Source organism: Trematosphaeria pertusa (assembly GCF_010094035.1).
Source record: "Trematosphaeria pertusa strain CBS 122368 unplaced genomic scaffold BU26scaffold_4, whole genome shotgun sequence".
NCBI classification, from domain to species: Eukaryota; Fungi; Ascomycota; class Dothideomycetes; order Pleosporales; family Trematosphaeriaceae; genus Trematosphaeria; species Trematosphaeria pertusa.
The window spans coordinates 490,982-509,636 of record NW_022987215.1 but is presented as its reverse complement, the minus strand read 5'-3'; the positions used below and the strand labels follow the sequence as shown (position 1 = coordinate 509,636).

The window sequence follows — 18,655 nt, the reverse complement described above, 5'->3', positions numbered from 1 at the left end:
CTCGCCGCCATCGGACCGACATCGCTCGAGGCTGGGCGTCTGAAAACGAGGCTGCCTGAGCATGCGACACTGCCAATCCCCTACCGGTATCCATCCTGATATGTCCAAGCCTTCCGCTGGCATAACGCCCGCGATACGCACGATAAAACGGACCGGCACCCAGCCAAACTTTCATTTGGCGCCGATTAATGCCCCGGCACGCGTCACATCAATTTAGTACCTACCTAGCAAAGCCACTCGGCGACTACGCGCCGCCACCTTCAGCGCCACCTTCAGCCGCACACTAGAAACCCCACGCGTCTAGATCCTCCACTAACGGGCGCGCTACTGAGACTGTCTGTGATATCCTCGATAGCGCGCACGGTGCATTTGATATTGACTGGGCGTCGTAGTGTTGGCCGTGGGTGCTTCTGGTAAGTGCGCACGCCACGGTTTGGCGTCTGACGATGCTCCTGCAGGCGACAGGAAGCAAGGGCAAGCGGAAGGGGCCAGCTGTAGCGGACCCTGGATTAGCCCAAAGCCCAAGGGAGCGGAGTCGAGAGAGAATAGACTCAGGGGTACGTTGTGAGCGCTCGACGGCAATCGATCCCCCAAAGGTGTCGTGCGGGTTATAGTATCCAAGCTTGGGTCGGGTCATCGTTACTCCCCGCGGTTACTCTCCTCACCGCCTCCACAGTACTTCCTTCCATATTCACGACGTAGACGTTGTAGTCGCTCCTTTCGTTATGGTCTTCCCTCGTTCATCCTTCCAGCTCGCAGCGCTCTGCATCACGCTCTTTTCATCTTTCGTTTGGTTCTTCAGTCCGTCCTCCGGCTCCAATGCTTTCCGGCAGCGTGCTTCGGATAGATACCCGCATTATGGAAGTCCTTCGAGTAAGGGAGGTTCGCCCGCATCGATTACGGATGTGAGGCCAATTGTAGACTTCGATGAGCCGGCGAGTGATCCGATTTGGGACATCAACAATCGTACTTTGGGGGTAAGTGAATCCGAGTGGGTGGATGGAGACGTTAAGGAGTGAAGCTAATGGGGATGTGTAGTTTCAAAAGATCTATGCCATCTCGATGATGCACCGGACGGATAAGAGGGACTACCTGGCACTCATGGCCATGGTCTCAGATTTGGACATTGAATTCGCGGACGGCGTCAATGGCTCTGAGATGCATCCGAAAGCCTATCCATCAGTATGTTCGCTCATACTTCATCCACACATATTCACTAACATATATTAGTACTGGAAAGGCAACCAAGCGATGGGAGACTACGGCTGCTGGCGTGCTCATCTAAACGTCTACCAACACATGCTCCAGAACCGCATCCAAACGGCCCTCGTGATCGAGGACGATGCGGATTGGGACGTCATGCTCCGACCCCAGATGGTTGAATTTGCCCGCGGCGTGCGAGCTATCCAGGACGCCACGCTGCCCATGCATTCGCCCTACGGAGATAACTGGGACTTGCTAGCAGTAGGCCATACCGGTGCGAATAACAAGCCCAATAAGGACCAGAAGTACTGGCTCACGCCCGACGACCCTACTGTCATCGCCGAGTCCCGACGCACATGGGGCCGCAAACCAGATTTCAGTGCAAAACAACTCGGCGGTGAGCACACGCGAGTTATCATGGAGGTAAACAAGCTCACCGGAACGGCCGCGTACGCGATATCATTGAGGGGGGCTACGAGATTGCTGTACGACCAATCCATGCTCCCCAACGCCCAAGCCATCGACATGGCGCAGCTTGCTCTCTGCCGCCACGACCCCTACGGCACACCCTTCTGCTTAGGTGCCTACCCCATGATCTTCGGTCGCTACCGGGCTATCGGACCGCAGGACAAGGACTCCGATCGTAGGGCCGAGTCCAACGAAGCCGAAGCTGGCACTGGGGGTTACCAGAATAGCAACGATCGCCTGGAGCCTGAGAGCGAGTTTACTGTCTTCCCTGTTAGTCTAAATATCGGGAGGATGATGAAGGGCGAGTGGGTGCTGCCAGCTAATGCGCCGGACGTGGATTTGGTGAAGGAGGTTGATCTCAGGACCTTTGTGTTTCCAAGGGGGAGGGAGGTATTTGTGAAGCCGGAGGAGTATGTGGATAGGAATCCAGAGCTGAAGGAGCAGTTGGAGAAGCAGCAGGCTGAGCTCAAGAAGGACGGTGAAGGCGAGAAGAGGAGGCGATGATACTGGCATTGAACGTCGTATGATTTGTAATGGGGACTCCTTTTCTTCGTGTATAGTAGGGACGCAGGGTACCGGAGTCAAAGGCAGTAGCGGCGTAAATAGAATGCACAAGGGGCTTTCCAATAAACTTGACCGTGGTCCTCTGTTTGCAAGGGTCAAGTCGACCAAAGCTGACTCTTTTTATCCCCTCCGTTATTCTCGCTACTCCCGCCTAGCCTTTCTAATATCACATCTTAAATAAGGTCAAGATGCGTTACCCAAAGTCATGGGAGACAGAATACGCACGAAGAATATCTATTATTAGTGGTATATTATCACTCAATGCCAAACACCGACGCGCCACCCAATGCACGACTCTATCGCTCCCATCATCCACTCCAGCCTACACCTCTATGTCCAATGTCTCTGTTGATCCTCTCAAAGGACTCCCCTTTGCCCACTCTCTCCCAATACTCCGCAATCTCCTTCAGATACCCCGTCTTCTCGGCCGGCCTATCCCACTCCGCGGTTCGGTTCTTTGCAATCTGGCCCCAGTGAGCCATGCGCTCGGGGCGAAGGCCGTCGCGGTTGGATGCAAAGTGAATGAGCAGAGAACCCTCGCGGGCATGAGCAAGCGTATGGTCGTGCTTGATGTCGGGATCGGGAGGGAAGCCATTGAACCAGCGCTGCGGCACATAGGCCACACTATTGGCCCACCAAGGCTGCAAGACGGTCAGTACTTTGTATGATGCGGAATTAGAGGCAATAGGCCATACCCGCTTAATGGCCTCCTCCATGCCACTCTGCTCCGTATACTTCAATGGAATCTCGGGCTGATACTCCCGGATACTCAACGCACTCGCAAAAAGCTTAAACGCCCACTGCCCTACCCGCACCATGAAAACCCCATTATTCAGCCCATTCCGGTCATTCGTCACCAGCATGTGGATGTGACTGAAGTCTGGCTCCGGAGGCACAAAGATATCGAGCGGAATCTGGGGATTCATGAGCACCGTGTCGCGATCGTGCCACATGAGCCACTTGAGCCGCTGGTCCTCGGGCTTGGCGAGCTCCTGTCCGATAATAGTCATGATCCATCCGTGCTTCGACCACAGGCCGCGAATCATGTGCTCGCGGAGTATAAAGTGCGGATAGCCATGCAGCTCGTTGTGCAGGTTGTGCGAGGCGATGGCGTTCTCGTAGGCAGGATCGGGTTCACCAAACGAAGCGGTGAGTTTGCCGAACTTGGGGGAGACCGTGAGAGAGGAGTGCTCGGAGACAGTGTGGTTTGCTTCGAGGGGTCCTTGCCCGCCTGCGTCATCTTCGTCGTCGGCCTTTTCGGTGGACTTGAAGACACTGTTCTTGGTCCCTTCCTGGTGGTCGGAGGAAGAGACGACGCCCATGGTGCCTTCGACGGGGATGGGCAGGTAGTGGGATACGGCTGGAGAGAGGCTTTGGAAGCCGGCGATGATGATCAAGAGCGAGATTGCAATGAGGCAGTATCTGATGAGCCGTGTCGTGCTGGGGAGGCTTTGCCGTCGTCGGATGTGCTGAGGAGGAGTTGGGAGACCCGAACCGTAGCGCTCGTGGCCCATTTTGCCGGCCAAATGCATGGGATTAGGGGAAAGAAGGACAGTGTAAGGCGGAGATGAATGAATGAATTAATGAATGGATGAATGGATGGATGGATAGAAAGAATGTGCCGACTCCTGCGTGGTCAAATCATAAAGACAAGAAGTGACGATGCCTTGTGAGCAATGAAGGAATGTGATTGAATGAGCGTGACGCGAGTGTGGGTGCCGGTGGACGGACACGGGGAGAGAACAGGCAGCGGAATTGACAGAGGGCTGGACCATACACGACCGGGTAGGCGAGGCCCCACCACGACCCTCGCGTGGGCTGGGCTGAGGCGGGAGATGGGCAGGTGTCGCGTGCGCAAGACAGGGAGAGAGCTCCCAGCGGACCGGCGCCGGGTGCGCGCTAAGCAGCCGCGGCCCAAAGCCCAGACCAGCCCGCCCCCAACCCAAAACGCCCCCCTGTGCAAATAGCCGGCTGCTTAACCACACACCAGCCCAGGCGCCTCTTTTCGTCTGCACAGCTGAGCACCGCGCCGTCAGTCAGCGAAGGGGAGGCTTCATGCATTTCTGGAACATGGCCATATCAGGGGATCATTCGTCATTGACGCGGCGGGCGGCACACGACTGCATCCCGCTTTGGGAATTCCGCATCGCGCCTATACTATGCCACGCCTCTATCAAAAGCTCCTCGGCCTGCCTTGACTTCTCGTCGTCACGCTCTCTACGAGGTTGCGGTTTCGTTCCTTCTTTCCTTACCGCGGTCGCTCCTTCTTTTCTTGTCCCGGTCGTTCCTTCTTTCCTTGTCCCGGCCGTTCCTTCTCTCATTGCCCCCGCCGTGCCTTCCTTCCTTTGCCGCCCGCCATGCTCGGCCACTCGTACCCGCCGTACCGCCAGCGACGCTCTTTTCAGAAGCACTACTACGCTCTCTTCGCCATTCTCCTTTTTGTCGTGTGGCAGTCGGGCACCCTCTCGCGCGTACGGCATGTGGACTCCGAATTGGACAGTACCGACCGGCAGGGCATAATTCTCCGCACGTCGCCAGAGCAGATCGATGAACAGCTCAGCGAACAGTCTGGAGAATCGGCCCATATCGTGAACTCGTATGGCCACCACACCCACCCGCGGCCGAACCAGCAAGACCAGGTCGAGCATCATGGCGACTTCTATTCTTCTCCTTCACCATTGCCCCGGGATACCCCACTTGCGAACAATGCCCCACTACCGCCAAAGGACAACGCAAAAGCGCCAGGAACCCCTCGGGAGGAGGATACCGACGAGCACGACACCGACGGCATTGAGACGATTCGCGGGCATAATGCAGACAGTGTCGAGCATGCCGCAAAGTTGACGCACCCAGATGACGACGATGGCCATCTCTCCGATTTCGAGCATCCCACATTCCAAGCAGATTCACAAGAGCGGCTGCGTCAGAACGGCGTGGTCGACGAGATTCTGAATGCGGACCACCCCTCCAAGGATAACAGGGATAAGTCTGGCGACGCTTCGGATGACGAGACGGACGTGGAAGAGCCAGCACAAGCCAACGAAGATATTCAGTACCCAATCCAGACTCTCAAAGCGATGACACCGTGGACAGAGACGTACACCTTTCCTTCCTGGGACGAATGCGAGAGCGTCAAGGAGAAAGCCGACGATCTTCCGGACATGCTTCATGTGCCGTTCGAGCAATCCGTCAAAGACGTTATGCTTGAAGGCTGGGAGGACGAATGGATCGCAAAGGCTCGGTACACGGGCCCGAAGCTCCGGGAGCCTAAGATTGACTTCGTCTACAATTGTAAGTGCATTACGCCCCTAGGCACAGGCGCCAATACTAACCTGGGCTAGGGGTAAACGGGTCGCAGCAAGAACTGCGGAACACCATGCACCCGTACGAACTCAACTCGTCGCTCAATGATCCAGAAGGCGAATGGGTCGCCTCGCACGGCACCAACCGCTACCGCGAATGGGATGAGCTCCGTTACTCCATGCGAAGTGTCGAAAAGTATGCCGGTTCCTTCACCAACCGCATCCAGATCCTGGTCAATGCTTTCCAGAACCCTTCTCAAGATAGTCATCCTGTGACCATGGGCAAGCAACGACCTCTCTGGCTCAAGGAAAACTTGGACAAGGTTCAGGTCCTTTCTCAAGAGGAGTTCTTCGGCCCAGAAGAGAGGAAGTGCCTGCCCACCTTTGACTCTCTCACCATCGAAAATCAGCTCTACAACACCAAATCCGAGACTGATAGGGTACGTTCCGTTATTTCTCTCTATGGACGTTCAAGCTAACACTGGACAGATGTTCGCACTGTCAGATGACATGATCCTCGGTAAACCTCACTCGGCCTCGGACCTCTATTCTCCTCTCTTTGGTCCTACCATGGGCTTCAAGGACAATGCATACAACACGTTGAAGCCTCCGACTGAGGAAGATGCGCAGCGATTCGGCGAGAAACCGTTCCTCATCTACACTTCTTGGCTACTGAACCGACGCTTTGGCGCCCGCAAGCGAAAGGGTCAGGTACACTTTGGTCACTCGTTGTCTCGAAGCATTGCCAAGGAGGCCATCACGAGCTTTCCAAGACCAGCCCTACGAAGCGCCTTCCAACGGTTCCGGGGTGAGACTGGCTTCCAAATTTACTCCTGGTACGTCATGTTCCACTACACCATGGAGCGACACCGGGAGGCGCTGCTTTGGAGCTATATCATGCTCCGCGGCGACGCCGACGACGATGGCTACCTGAGCTGGAACGAACGCAAGAAGATGCTTCGCGAGCTCGCAGAGGGAATGGGCAACGAGACTCCCGAGCAGTTCCGTCGCAGGATATACTATCGCATGGGTGACCACCTCGAGGAAGCTGGTCTTCAGCCTCCCAAAGTCAACACCGACGTACTTTGGACATCTCTGGACGGCCCTATAATGATCAAAGACCTTGACTGCGATGCGTTCGATACGGAGGACTGCTTGGCACCGGGGTTCTCGCTACGGTCAAGCGATGCAACAGCCCGCTCCCCCGTATTCTCCTCAGCTGCAATCTTTGACCGAGTTGCGCGGGAATCGCCGCGCTGTGGTGACTGCCTGCTCAAGCTCATCCTAAACAGGAGGCGATCGGGCTTGGGGACGCTGCTGCCCCATCCAGTCAAGAAGCCCGAGCAACGAGCCACCGTCATCAAGGCGTTGATGAAGTATCAATACACCATCGTCAACCCGGACTCCGCCTTCTACATGGTGACAGATGCGGAGCAGGCCGAGCATGTGCTCCTGAAGCCGTATCTGAAGCACAACAAGAAGGCTGGTCAGATATGCCTGAATGACGATGTCGTAACGCAAGATGAGCAGGAGCTCGAGCAGCTGAAGAAGGTGATGAGCGCACTGTTTGAGGGCTTACTGCCTGAGCGGTCGAGCTTTGAGATGTGACTAATGCACTGACCTAGATTTCCTTTCCCCTTCAGCCCACATTCTGCATGTAGATAGACGTTTCGCGACGAACAATAGATTTCTCATTAAAAATTCAATCCGAAGCGCAATAGGGCCGACTTGCGCATTGAGACGTTCAATGCCCAGCCTTCATATAATCTGCACTGATAAGGAGCCCTCAGCTGTCTCAGATCACGACTGCTGTATGCCCCTCTCGTTACACAGCTCACGACTGAACTCGGTACGGGAAGACTCTTTGAACATAGCCACTGGCAAGAACGGAAATTCCCGGTGAGGGCAGCGAATGATGGGGTTACCTCTGCCCAACAGAGCCCTCACTGTTCGAAAGCCGCCCAGTCAGATTCTGAGCGGCAAACGCAGGTCCGAGGAGCACGTCGAATGACAGGGCACCTTCGTAAGCGGCGGTGCGCAGCGCTGAACTCATCACAGTCAGGCACGACGCAGGAACGAGTACTATTGACGCAGGAACGAGCAGTTGGACGCAGGTATGCGCAGAGGGCGCAGGAGGCTATCAACCGATAACGCCCTCGTGCAACCCTTGCAGCCAGAGGCGTAGTAACTGCCTGCAGGTGGCTGTCTGGCGACCCAGCTAATAAGAATGACGCTATCGATTGCCGGCCCCCGTCGCCCTCAAAGCTCAAAGCAGCAAACTCTCACGAGCGCTCGCAGCGGGCAGGCACAGCAGACATGCGTTCCAGGATCTGCAGCCGCCGGGACATGAATTACACGGGGCCGAGAACCTGGTCGCGCCCACGCGCTAGTCCCACTCAGCTAGAGTCCTTATTTAGCATCAGGCACGCAGCGACTCATTTTAAAATTTGTTTTGGGCCTATTGAGTAGTTCCCGAAAGCAGGAATTTGGCATGCGACAGCCCAGCCAGCCTCCATGCCCTGCCCGCTTACCGAGTGGCTTAGAGCCATGGTACCGCCCTGACTACCATGTTGCTATGCACGTTTTGTGACAGAGGCCACATGCCGGATCCTGAACACGGTGTCCGTGTGCCTTTTGGTGAATACGGAGCAGCCGCAGTGGAGCTTCGGCGCGAATTTGAACCGCCTTATGGCTAAGCTTAGCGGGCCACGGCAGAACCTCAAGCGGTTCTGAGCCCGGCATGCGGAATGCTCAGGGGCAGATCACGATGTGGCAGCAGTGATATAAGGGAGCCTCTGTCTTGCTTCCTGCTTTCTTTCCACACCACCGTCATTCTTTTGACCGACAAGTCCTTACCTCTCGCACTCAGCTTCTTCAAGCACCCTGAGTGACAGTCTTTCGTTAATCTTGTTTACCCACCTACAGTCACTCGTTGCCCCTAACTTACCACTTAATAATACCCTAATATCAACAACATGAAGTCCGCTTCCACCCTTCTCCTCGCCGGCGCTGCCGCTGCCTATGAATATGGCTACACGTCGAGCTCCGAGGTTGGATACACAACCATCACTCCGGGTGGCTCCTATGCGCCCGTTACGGTCACTTCGCAATACCAACCCATCCCGACGTACGATTCGGAGCACTCAAGCTACAGCTCGTATCTGTACGTCTCCACCATCATCACTGACGCCGATGGCAACCAGTGCACTATCACCAAGACCGAAGAACCGGTGACAGTCGCTCACTACAAATCAACCATCACGCACACCACTGTCGCCACAGACTACGGATATGCCGTGCCGACTGGCTACTATCCCTCTGGCAGGAAGAACGCGACGTCCACTCCCGTCTACCGCACCAAGTCGTGGGAGGAGCTGTACGAGAAGATCGACAAGGTTCCTTACAAGGAGCTCGGCCCCAGCGCTCTCCCCAACTACCCTGGATCCGGCCTCTGCGGTAGCGAGTGCTACGGTGAGGAGGACACCAAGTATCAGCCTGTCGAGGTTAGCGAGTACAGCAACGGCAAGTGGTCGACGTACCGCGAGACCCACACCTACGGTGCCCCCAAGCCCTCGGTCAAAACTTACGACACTCCGGGCACTTACACGGTCCCGGAGTATGACATGACCGTCCATAAGTCGACCACTGTTCCTGCTGAGGCTACTTACACTGCTCCTCCCGGCAAGACCGTCACTTACGGCGGCTCCACGACCGATGTCGCGCATCCGACCACGATCACCGCCGCCTATGGCGCGTACGAAACCCACGGCACCAAGACCAAAACCGTCATCAAATACGTGACCATCACTGCGACCAAGCCTGGAAAGTACACCATTGCTAAGCCAACCACCACCCACTACGAGACCGAGCGCGAATGCCACTACCCAACTGCTCAGGTCTACCCTCCAGGCGTCTACCACCACTCCAAGGAGACCGTCACCATCACCAAGTCGCACGAGGCATACACCTGCAGCTACCACAAGACTAGCACCTACCCGTCTCCTTCATCCACTCCTTCCGTTACCAAGGACAGCTACCCGACCACCACCTCTTCGCACGACACTTATCCCACTGAGACCTCATCCACCAAGGGCGACGAGTACCCTACTCCTTCGAGCACCACGCCCTATGGCCCAGACCCGTCCTCGGACTACGAGGAGCCTGCCGAGAGCTATGGCACGCCGTCTGCCGGCTACGTCAAGCGCGGCGGTATGCTCGAGCGCCGCAAGGCCGAGGCCCCGGCGAAGAAGGCTGCCCCGGTTGGCAAGCGCGTCATTCTCGTTTAAACGCATCAACACACGTTCAAACGCCATCACGACCGTCTGGGCACAAGGGGGATGAGGAGTGGTTTGGTTCTCTTTTCTTTCTGTATCTCAGGATAGGGTGTTTTGGGGCCTCTCGCGACGGGGATTTGAAAGGGACGCGATTTTCTTGGGTCTGGGGAGGCTAGACTGGTGTAGACTAATCTTCTTGTAATGGGATTCCTCGTCGCGGTCATATCTTCGTGGTTTCTTTCCGAGCATTTCAGCGGCTGCATCTAATGACACTTCCCTTTGACCTTGATGCACTGTACCGCTTGGCAACCGTGACCGGTGAGCGCTGGGCGGCTGACCCGGCAGTGTTTGCTCCTCGTATCTCAGGCAGCGACCCCCATTCGGGTCTCAGCTCGACGAACAAGGTGCTCACCGCTCAGGCGGCGAAGGGCGGCATCATCCGTTTCGCCTCGATCAGGATTTATGTGATCCGCACGCTTGTGCCTAGCTTGTTCCTCTAGCCCGCCGATTGAAGCATCTGGGTTGGAAGCGTTGACTTTGCGGTTGTAGACCATGACTAATTCAGCCAGGCATTCCAGACTGGTCCAGATTAGATAGGACCGATAGGACCATCCCGCTAGCGGCTTCGCTTGCGCAGGTCCAGTGTCTGTGAATGGACGTGCAGAGACCCAATACCAATAAGGCATCAGGGCTTGGCACGCGTGGACGCCGTTGCACGGCCTTAAGCCTCCGAAACGAACATACTGATGTCATCAGGTGCCGAAATTGCGATCGCTGAGCGTTGATCTGGAGGGATCGCTGATCAGTGATGTCACCTGGGGGAAGATCTGGAGAAGATGAGGATTTTCGTCCATGTCCCCAGGAGGGTGGATAGGGTTTGAGCTTGACAGCAGCCCTGCGCAAGGGGCCCTGGTCCTCCAAGGTGGGAGCGCGCTTGGACTAAGATTAGGGGCGTGCTGATCCCGCGTGCGAGGAAGGGCCAGTGGATCCATAGACCATGAGATAGCGTAGATGGCTGCTTTTGGAAAAGTATCGCGTGCGGGCGGGGCGCGCGGAGAAACGCGAGGTCAAAGCGGAACGAAGAGGCGAAGCACCGCTGTCAAACCCAGTCGTACGGCCAGTCCTACACGGTGATTACTGTGCCATGGTGAGACAGATCAATTTATCCTCCTGGCACATAGCAAACCAGGACTGGACTTTCCGAAAATAGGTCGTCGGAGGGTACCTGCAGGTCGGTTAGAGAGGGCGCATGAAGGCCATTGTTGGGCAGTCCTCGATCACACCTTGGCGCAGCTGAAGGACAGCGGTCGATTATCCGCCCGAGTTATCGTCTTCGTGGGAGGCAAGGGCTGCATCCCTGTCGAAAAGGGAGATGTTAGCGTAAGATGGCGTCCGCCGTGGCGCACCTGAACCTCGCGTGGGGTCCAGGGTTTCTAGCAGGGCTCACGGATTAGGAAGAAGGCGTGATCGAGATTCCCGTGGACCGTTGCGTTGATCCGATGCCTCCATCATACAGTACGGTGATTTGTTGATGCCGTGGAGGGAGAAAGGCAAAGCCTTGGAGTGGAGCGAGTGACTAAGCACCGCGCCCGCTAGTCCCGATCGAGTCGCCGGGTTCAAGAGCCTCCATACCGTCACCTTCTCCCCTGCCATCACCATGAAAGCTGCATGAGTTCCGTCACCTTCTCTATCAACGCATTCGCTTTTCTTGATTCTGCTTGGCTTCCTCTACTGTGTACGCGCTTCGGTTACCGCCCCTGTCCCACGCGCTCAGCCCTGGGAGACGTGCGCCGCCAGCTCAAGCCACACAAGCCACCGAAAATTCCCATCCGTTGCCTATGCCAGCCCAGACACGCAGGCTGCTCAACCCCTGTGTGGCGTTACCTCAAGCACCAAGCTTGTTCTTTCCATACCATGCGAGCGCAGAGGTCATAGAGCCCTTGCTGAGATTCCTCCTTTCCCTTCGCCGGCGTATGCCCCTCTCCATCTGATTCTCGTTCCGTCTTGACCGCAGTATTTCGCCATTATAATGGCTTCAGCAAGATTCTCCAAAGCGCCGATTATTTTCGCTTCCCTCTTCGCTTTGCTTCTCCTGCTTATTCTCCTTCCCCATTCCCCGGCACCTCAGTATCTTCCGGGCCTATCATCGCGACCTAAGCCTATCCCCAACATTGTCCATTATGTATACTTGAAGAAAGACGAACACTCGGTGCTACACTTTACATTTCAAGACTTTCTATCCGTTTACGCTTCCATCATCTACTTCAACCCTACATCCATCCTTATCCACACCGACCACAACGAGTCATCCATTGGACATGCCGCTACCTTCGGAAGCAAATGGACGCGCAAGATCCTCGCGGATTTCCCCAAGGTCGTGAGCACCAACTACGCCGAGGCTCCGACGCATGCGAACGGCAACGCCATCTCAAAAATCGAGCACAAATCAGATTTCGTCCGCATCGAAGAGGTCTATCGCACCGGCGGTGTCTATCTCGACTGGGATGTCTTACCACTCCGGGACGTGAAATACCTTCGCGAGTCCGGGTTCCAGAATGTCGTTGGCCGGCAACCAGGTGGAAAGATCAACAACGGAGCCTTCATGTCCCAGAAAGGCTCTGCGCTCACCTATCTCATGAAACGAGACGGCCCCGTCGTGTTCAACGGCGGCTGGGAAACTCATTCGGTCAAACTCATAACTGCCATTTCCGATCGCCTCGTCAGATCATCGGGCGAAGTACTCATCATGGATGAGAAAGCTTTCTCGCCGACTTCGTGGAAGACCGGCTCTGTCGACGAACTCTATGCGCCCCATAACGACACTCCCGTGACGCAATCGCCGCAGGTCAACGACCTCGAGGAGGATCCCTTGTTAAGATGGGACAATAAGAACAGGGCGAAGGAGTGGGAGCTGGACTTTTCAGGGACTTATTTGCTGCATGCATTCAGGGATAGAGGGCATAAGGTGGATGGGTTTGAAGCTGTGACCGTACCTTACGTCCTGGCTAGAGACAGCAACTACGCACTTGCGGCATGGCCGATTGTCAGATATGCATTGGATCAGGGGGTCATTAATGAGTCTGATGTCGAGCCATGAGCGATTCTCGTAGATTTTTCTCGCGATTCTGTCTCAACTAGGGGTGATTGGTCGGCGTTACAATCTTGAGACTCTAAGAATGAATTAACACTTTCTTACTATGATCGTTACATGATTGTTCAGTGGATAAACTGCAAGCCCATGTCGAGATACCATGAACCAGAAGGCACAGTGCTCGGCTCCGTAAAGGAGGTAATCAGCGCCTCATTCACAATCTGCTCGCCCGTTGCACTCGTCAGACGCATACCGATTGGGACCTTGTACGGCCCACTGTCTTTCAGAATTTGCCAGGCACCATATCTCTCTTGTGGTCTAGAAGACGAGTAATCCGGCTGCTGAATTAGCGTCACCCATTCCCTCTGACCCGCTCCCCGAACCTCCATGTTGACTATACTTCCGGTGCTGCTGGCTACGTTGACAGCAGTTACCTGAAAGTAGTAAAGTCCCGCAGACGGATGGAGCCAGACGTACACATTGCCGGGCTTGGGGCACTGTACGCGCCTATATCGAGTAGGAATGACACCTTCCACAATGTTGCCATTACCCTGAAGCCGACCCATCGCGATATCGGACAGATCGAGGTGAATGCTATCCTTCGGAAGTGGGCATCCGTACTTGAAGTTGATCTCGCCGCAACGGTCGGCCCCTGAGCCACCTACGGTTGCTCTTAGCCACCAGCATGTGAATGCCGGGAGTGGGAAGACTTACAGCACCACTTTGGATTCGGCCAGCAGGGGCAAGAATCGGTGATCTCTAGGATGATAGGATCCGTGTAACCACTTTCGCCGAAGGCGTAGTCGGCTCCGTCGGGCTTGGTATGGATCACCTCGAAGCACTCGCCGCACGAAAGGTAATTATCTCTCTCGTGGCCAGGAAGCGAGTTCCAGAACTACATCCTGTGAGATACAGCGCTCCACGAGGTCGCTGGGACTTACTTGCGTGTAGTAGTCTCCGTTGGGCGCAGCAAAGTTCCCGCGCAGCGTCATGTTTCCTGCTGGGTCCTGACAAAGTGGTGGGTATTCCTTGCAGAACGCATCGCAGGCATCTCCCAGCATCGTGTCGACCCAGACCTCCTTCGGCTTCGCGCACAAACCATACAGCCCGAAGCCACACGCTCCCGCGCTGGTAATACCATAATGCGTTGAGCGCTACATCCATCAGTAATGTCTTTTTTTCTAGAGCATCTTACGGATTCTCACGCTGTAATGCCAGCTTTCCTCCTCCGCGACGCTGTGCACTTCACCCCATATAGTCCCCGACTTGCACATACCCGGATCAGGGGTGATGCAGCTCCCCGTACAGTCGCTCGTGCACCGTTCGGACCGGAGGTCTGTCGAGCAGTAGACCGGACAGCACGCACCGTCAGCCATAGCCTGCCCACTGCAGCCGCCGGCCCCACTTGGATACGCTGCTTGGGTGTGAGCGGCAGCTGCCGCACCGGACAAGAAAACCGTCGAAGTACGATAGGGAGTGGAGACTGTCGTCACAGGCGGGACTGTTGTGGTGGTTACTGATATGATCGGGTCACTTGAGGCTCCGGGCTGGCGGAAATCAGAACGGTTGCACGGTGAAGGCAGAGCGCGCTTACAGTTCCAGGCGTAAGACACTGGGAGTAGTAGTCATTCTGCTTCGCGCACACGAGGCCGGTCTCACAGCAGGTCGGGCCATCGTAAAGCAGTCCTCCGCATTGGGCGCTGAGGCGAGTCAGTAGTAGAGACCCATGGATAGTTGATGCTTACTATGCTCCTCCGCACGACTGCTGTGCCGCTACGTCGAGCAGCGTGGAGAGAGCAATAAATATGGATACTAGTCTCTCTGTTTTCTTCATGGCAACTATCGCGAAATGGCACTGCTACCGGAGGTGACAAGCTTGTCGTCACCTCCGTAACCGAAGAGGAGGCCGGAGGAGATTATATGCCCAGCTCCCGGGCAGTCCATTTCTATCATTGGCCATGTGCCATGTGTTATATATAACGGTGTTTCTGTTGATGAGAAGGATCATGCGTCCCGCATAATAGGAGTCGCCAGCTCGAGTGCGTTTCTTGTGGTGTGACGCAGAACGGGGCGACGGCTTTGCGTGGACGATGAAATAGTTACGCTAGGCTCTTACGAACGCGGAATAGATGTCTTGGGTCCTTTCCCGATGTTCTATCACGTTTGGGGTATTTTTCACGGAGCAGTCGCCTTTTCCAGAAGCCACGCCCCAGCTTAGATTGAAAGTGCTGGCCAGCCTGTGATTTCTCCGATATTATATAAGACGCGACAAGGCAGGAATTTTGATAAGTCAGAACTGACGTCGAGATGGACGGATCGAAGTAGGTTGTGGGCTGACATCATTGCAAAAGTGCGGTTGTACCTGCGCTACGGAACCCGGGTAAATGAAGAGCGGATGGTACATCCGAGCCTGGATTTCTTTTTCTGTCAGGGGATGTCTTCCGAGCGACGCTTCTTATGATAGACCTGTCTGGAAACCGCCCTAGAGGTGCTGCGAAGATATCGTCCCGAAATGTGCGGGACATCCTGGACGGTTGGAATTGTGGAACTCGGGAGCGGATTACAAGAGCAGACTTAGCTCAGAATCTTTGAAGAAAACGGCCGACCTAAGTTCGCGAGAAGCTAATAAACGCTGAAGGACTAGTCGTCGTAGCATACTAGTTAGAATGCAGCTGGAGAGGAGGTGAATCATCGCGCACGTGACTCCGCGAGTCTCGAGGTCCCACATATCGTTAAAAAGTCAAATGTTTACTTTCCAAAAAGAAATGAGATGACATTTGAAGTGCAAGACCCTAACGAGTGAAAAATAAGAAACATGGCAAATACGTCATTAGGCGACCAAGCGCCACATTGTGGGGCATCCATCGCAACATATCCACCTGGCCTTGACCTGACTCCTCCACAACACTCAAGAGCCTCCAGCACGCTGACACCTCCTGCTGAGCTAGCACCATAACGTTGGGGGTGGGGTTCTAAAGCCAAGCCTGCGACGACTCTCCGCATCATAATGCCGCGCCGCCTCTCAGCCATTACCATCCCGACATCATCGCCTCACCACGCCACTACATCGCACCCAATCACCCCAGCCGCCTCACTGCAGCGCGAGAAAGGAATCGCTCTTGCTCCATAGTAGACAAGCGCGGGCGACCCTCAGAGGTGGTCCCAGCTGGCCACCTCACGACGTTATCGTAGCATCATCCCGCCGAAGCAAGTGCGAGCAGCCCTCAAAATATCACGACGCCGCCGACGTTATCTTTCGCTTCCACCACCTCGCAGACAACCTTACCGCACTTCACATCCTTAGCCCTACTACTTGCAGCACACCAAACTGCAATGGCCAGCATAAAAGCGGTACCCTTCTGGCAATAAGAAACCGAGAAGGTACATGCTTCAAGCGTGGTATCCACGATGGCTAAAGAGGAAAGGGCGAATCGCCCAAGCAGGCAAGTATTTCTCTCTTTACGAGACGCGAGCACAGAACCTAATGCAGCACGCAGACCAGATAACAATGAGGCATGCGGCACTACTGTTTCGAGAATGCTTACCACGGGAAGACGTCACGGAGCTACTTGTACGAGCATTCCTTCACTATAGCATCTCAATTGTGGGGGCGCTCCTAGAGCTTGGGATTGAGGAACAAGAGCAGTTAAGTTTGATAACTGCGCGAACCTGCTCCCTCGCCCCCTTCGCCACCACAGAAGCCTACGAGCGGCGACAAAGCTACTATAAGCGTACAACTCCAATCCCACGCGGCCTCCTATTAAAAGGCGCGGACCAAACATTCATACGGTATCTTTTATACCTTTTGAGCAGTCCCCGGACGTTCCCCAACGTAAACCAGCACCACCACGCACTAAAGTATGGTCTATACAGCTACCTTCGCCAGAGTTCAACCGTAAGCTCAGAGTGCCATTGTCCAGGATCCCAACCGCACCCAGGCCGACAACAAAGAATGCAAAAGGACAGTCAGCTAGCAGACTTCAGGAAGGACACTTCGGCACGGTGCAGCCAGCAACCCATAGTCCACAACAACCGCATGAGCCCTACTGGGGAAGCGATGGCTCTCCTCAAAGAGAAGAGTTCTATCGGGCGCGCATTAATCCTGCGCTGAGTACACCCAACATCGATCCAGACGCCAGCAGATCCGCAGAATTTACCAGCAGCCACAAATTGCAAAGAGTCGCGCAGCCACATGAAGACGACGGCGAAGAGATCGTGGGCGAACAAGAACCAGCGACGCTAGAACTAACAGGCAAGGAGCCCCAAGGCTCACAAAGGTAGCAGAGGCGGAAAAAAAGGAAACCGGATGAGCGCACCTCCTACCTAGGTATACACTGCCAACATGGCCGGCGAAAATAATTATTAGACGAATCCTCAGTTTGTGGAGGGATGTTCTCCGCCCTACGGATAAATCGCGGTCCGTCCAGTCATAACGGCTCCTGAAGCATTTTTCCGTTAATTTCCCCTGCATTAATGGAATAATCTACGGACCTTGGAAGCCACGAAGAGGGAGGCGATCCGGAAAGACTATTCCTCCGTCTGTATTGTACCGCTCTTGGTAAGTCGACCACCGCATGGGCGTGGTTCTTGGGATATTGGACCCTCATACCTATGCTTTGGGGTATATAACCACAGTAGTCCTGAACCTTTGCTCAGTCCCTCAGTTGGTTTGCATATTTATTTTCACTCGTCCTTCTGAAAAGAAAGCGATACGATGAGACTTATAAAGGCCGATGTCAGCCAGGTGTTGGCCAGCATGGTGCTGTTCGCGTTAGGAGCACTTGTGGCACAGACAAACGCTGCCTGCACTCTTCCATCAACGTACCGTTGGACATCAACTGGCGCGCTGGCGACCCCGAAGTCGGGGTGGGTCTCGCTCAAGGACTTCACCACCGTCGTATACAACGGCCAGCATCTCGTGTATGCGACGACCCACGACACGGGAACGAGCTGGGGCTCAATGAACTTCGGTCTCTTCAGCGACTGGACTGGCATGGCCTCGGCGAGCCAGAACACGATGAATTCAGCCACCGTCGCGCCCACACTGTTCTACTTCCGCCCGAAGAGCATCTGGGTGCTCGCCTATCAATGGGGTTCCACTGCATTCTCCTACCGGACGTCAACAGATCCCACCAATGCAAATGGGTGGTCATCGGCGCAGGCGCTCTTCTCCGGAAGTATCTCCGGCTCCAGCACCGGCCCCATCGACCAGACAGTCATCGGCGACGACACGACCATGTATCTGTTCTTTGCAGGCGACAATGGCAAAATCTATCGGGCCAGTATGCCCATTGGAAATTTCCCGGGCAATTTTGGCACATCATCGACAGTCGTTCTGAGCGACTCGACCAACAACCTGTTCGAAGCAGTTCAGGTCTACAGAATCCAGGACCAGAACCAATACCTTATGATCGTAGAGGCGATTGGAGCAAACGGGCGCTACTTCCGCTCATTCACGGCCACCAGTCTGGGCGGTTCGTGGACACCGCAAGCCGCAAGCGAGAGCAACCCCTTTGCCGGCAAGGCTAACAGTGGCGCCACCTGGACTAACGACATCAGCCATGGCGAACTGATTCGCAGCAACCCCGACCACACGATGACCGTTGATTCGTGCAACCTGCAGTTGCTGTACCAGGGAAAAGCGCCAAGCTCTGGCGGTGACTACGGTCTGCTGCCTTACCGTCCTGGCCTGCTGACGCTGCAGCGCTAGGACGTGACCCAGATCCTACTATTCGCGAGCCACGTCGAATACT

At 55.2% G+C, this 18,655-nt stretch overlaps 8 protein-coding genes across 8 annotated transcripts; 6 read left to right on the top strand and 2 right to left on the bottom strand.

The window, feature by feature from the left end:
• The first annotated feature begins 322 nt into the window (after positions 1–322).
• Positions 323–2,292, top strand: BU26DRAFT_602291 (glycosyltransferase family 25 protein). Its single transcript, XM_033835337.1, has 3 exons — positions 323–977; positions 1,039–1,182; positions 1,231–2,292. The coding sequence occupies exons 1-3, from the start codon at positions 726–728 to the stop codon at positions 2,173–2,175; spliced, it is 1,341 nt and encodes a 446-aa protein (XP_033686783.1). The 5' UTR covers positions 323–725; the 3' UTR covers positions 2,176–2,292.
• A 251-nt stretch (positions 2,293–2,543) lies between these two features.
• On the bottom strand, positions 2,544–3,557 carry BU26DRAFT_420814 (glycosyltransferase family 34 protein; the record flags this gene model as incomplete). Its single annotated transcript, XM_033823377.1, has 2 exons — positions 2,544–2,876; positions 2,931–3,557. 2 exons carry the CDS (start codon positions 3,555–3,557, stop codon positions 2,544–2,546), a joined length of 960 nt encoding a protein of 319 aa, XP_033686782.1.
• A 667-nt stretch (positions 3,558–4,224) lies between these two features.
• Positions 4,225–7,280, top strand: BU26DRAFT_479096 (uncharacterized protein). Its single transcript, XM_033825658.1, has 3 exons — positions 4,225–5,526; positions 5,577–5,977; positions 6,027–7,280. The coding sequence occupies exons 1-3, from the start codon at positions 4,593–4,595 to the stop codon at positions 7,143–7,145; spliced, it is 2,454 nt and encodes an 817-aa protein (XP_033686781.1). The 5' UTR covers positions 4,225–4,592; the 3' UTR covers positions 7,146–7,280.
• A 1,081-nt stretch (positions 7,281–8,361) lies between these two features.
• On the top strand, positions 8,362–10,091 carry BU26DRAFT_516531 (uncharacterized protein). Its single transcript, XM_033828349.1, has one exon. The coding sequence runs from the start codon at positions 8,513–8,515 to the stop codon at positions 9,821–9,823; it is 1,311 nt and encodes a 436-aa protein (XP_033686780.1). The 5' UTR covers positions 8,362–8,512; the 3' UTR covers positions 9,824–10,091.
• A 1,375-nt stretch (positions 10,092–11,466) lies between these two features.
• Positions 11,467–12,992, top strand: BU26DRAFT_516530 (glycosyltransferase family 32 protein). Its single transcript, XM_033828348.1, has one exon. It carries the CDS (start codon positions 11,841–11,843, stop codon positions 12,906–12,908), a length of 1,068 nt encoding a protein of 355 aa, XP_033686779.1. The 5' UTR covers positions 11,467–11,840; the 3' UTR covers positions 12,909–12,992.
• On the bottom strand, positions 12,963–15,034 carry BU26DRAFT_451698 (uncharacterized protein). Its single transcript, XM_033824771.1, has 6 exons — positions 14,648–15,034; positions 14,497–14,602; positions 14,108–14,449; positions 13,844–14,056; positions 13,617–13,797; positions 12,963–13,563 (listed from the first exon to the last, which is right to left on the bottom strand). The coding sequence occupies exons 1-6, from the start codon at positions 14,734–14,736 to the stop codon at positions 13,028–13,030; spliced, it is 1,467 nt and encodes a 488-aa protein (XP_033686778.1). The 5' UTR covers positions 14,737–15,034; the 3' UTR covers positions 12,963–13,027.
• Positions 15,035–16,113: 1,079 nt separating this feature from the next.
• On the top strand, positions 16,114–17,315 carry BU26DRAFT_243439 (uncharacterized protein). Its single transcript, XM_033821045.1, has 2 exons — positions 16,114–16,345; positions 16,400–17,315. The coding sequence occupies exons 1-2, from the start codon at positions 16,288–16,290 to the stop codon at positions 17,011–17,013; spliced, it is 672 nt and encodes a 223-aa protein (XP_033686777.1). The 5' UTR covers positions 16,114–16,287; the 3' UTR covers positions 17,014–17,315.
• A 343-nt stretch (positions 17,316–17,658) lies between these two features.
• Positions 17,659–18,612, top strand: BU26DRAFT_422573 (glycoside hydrolase family 62 protein; the record flags this gene model as incomplete). The annotated part of the gene is made up of 1 exon (XM_033823464.1): positions 17,659–18,612. The coding sequence occupies one exon, from the start codon at positions 17,659–17,661 to the stop codon at positions 18,610–18,612; it is 954 nt and encodes a 317-aa protein (XP_033686776.1).
• Between the last annotated feature and the right edge of the window lie 43 nt (positions 18,613–18,655).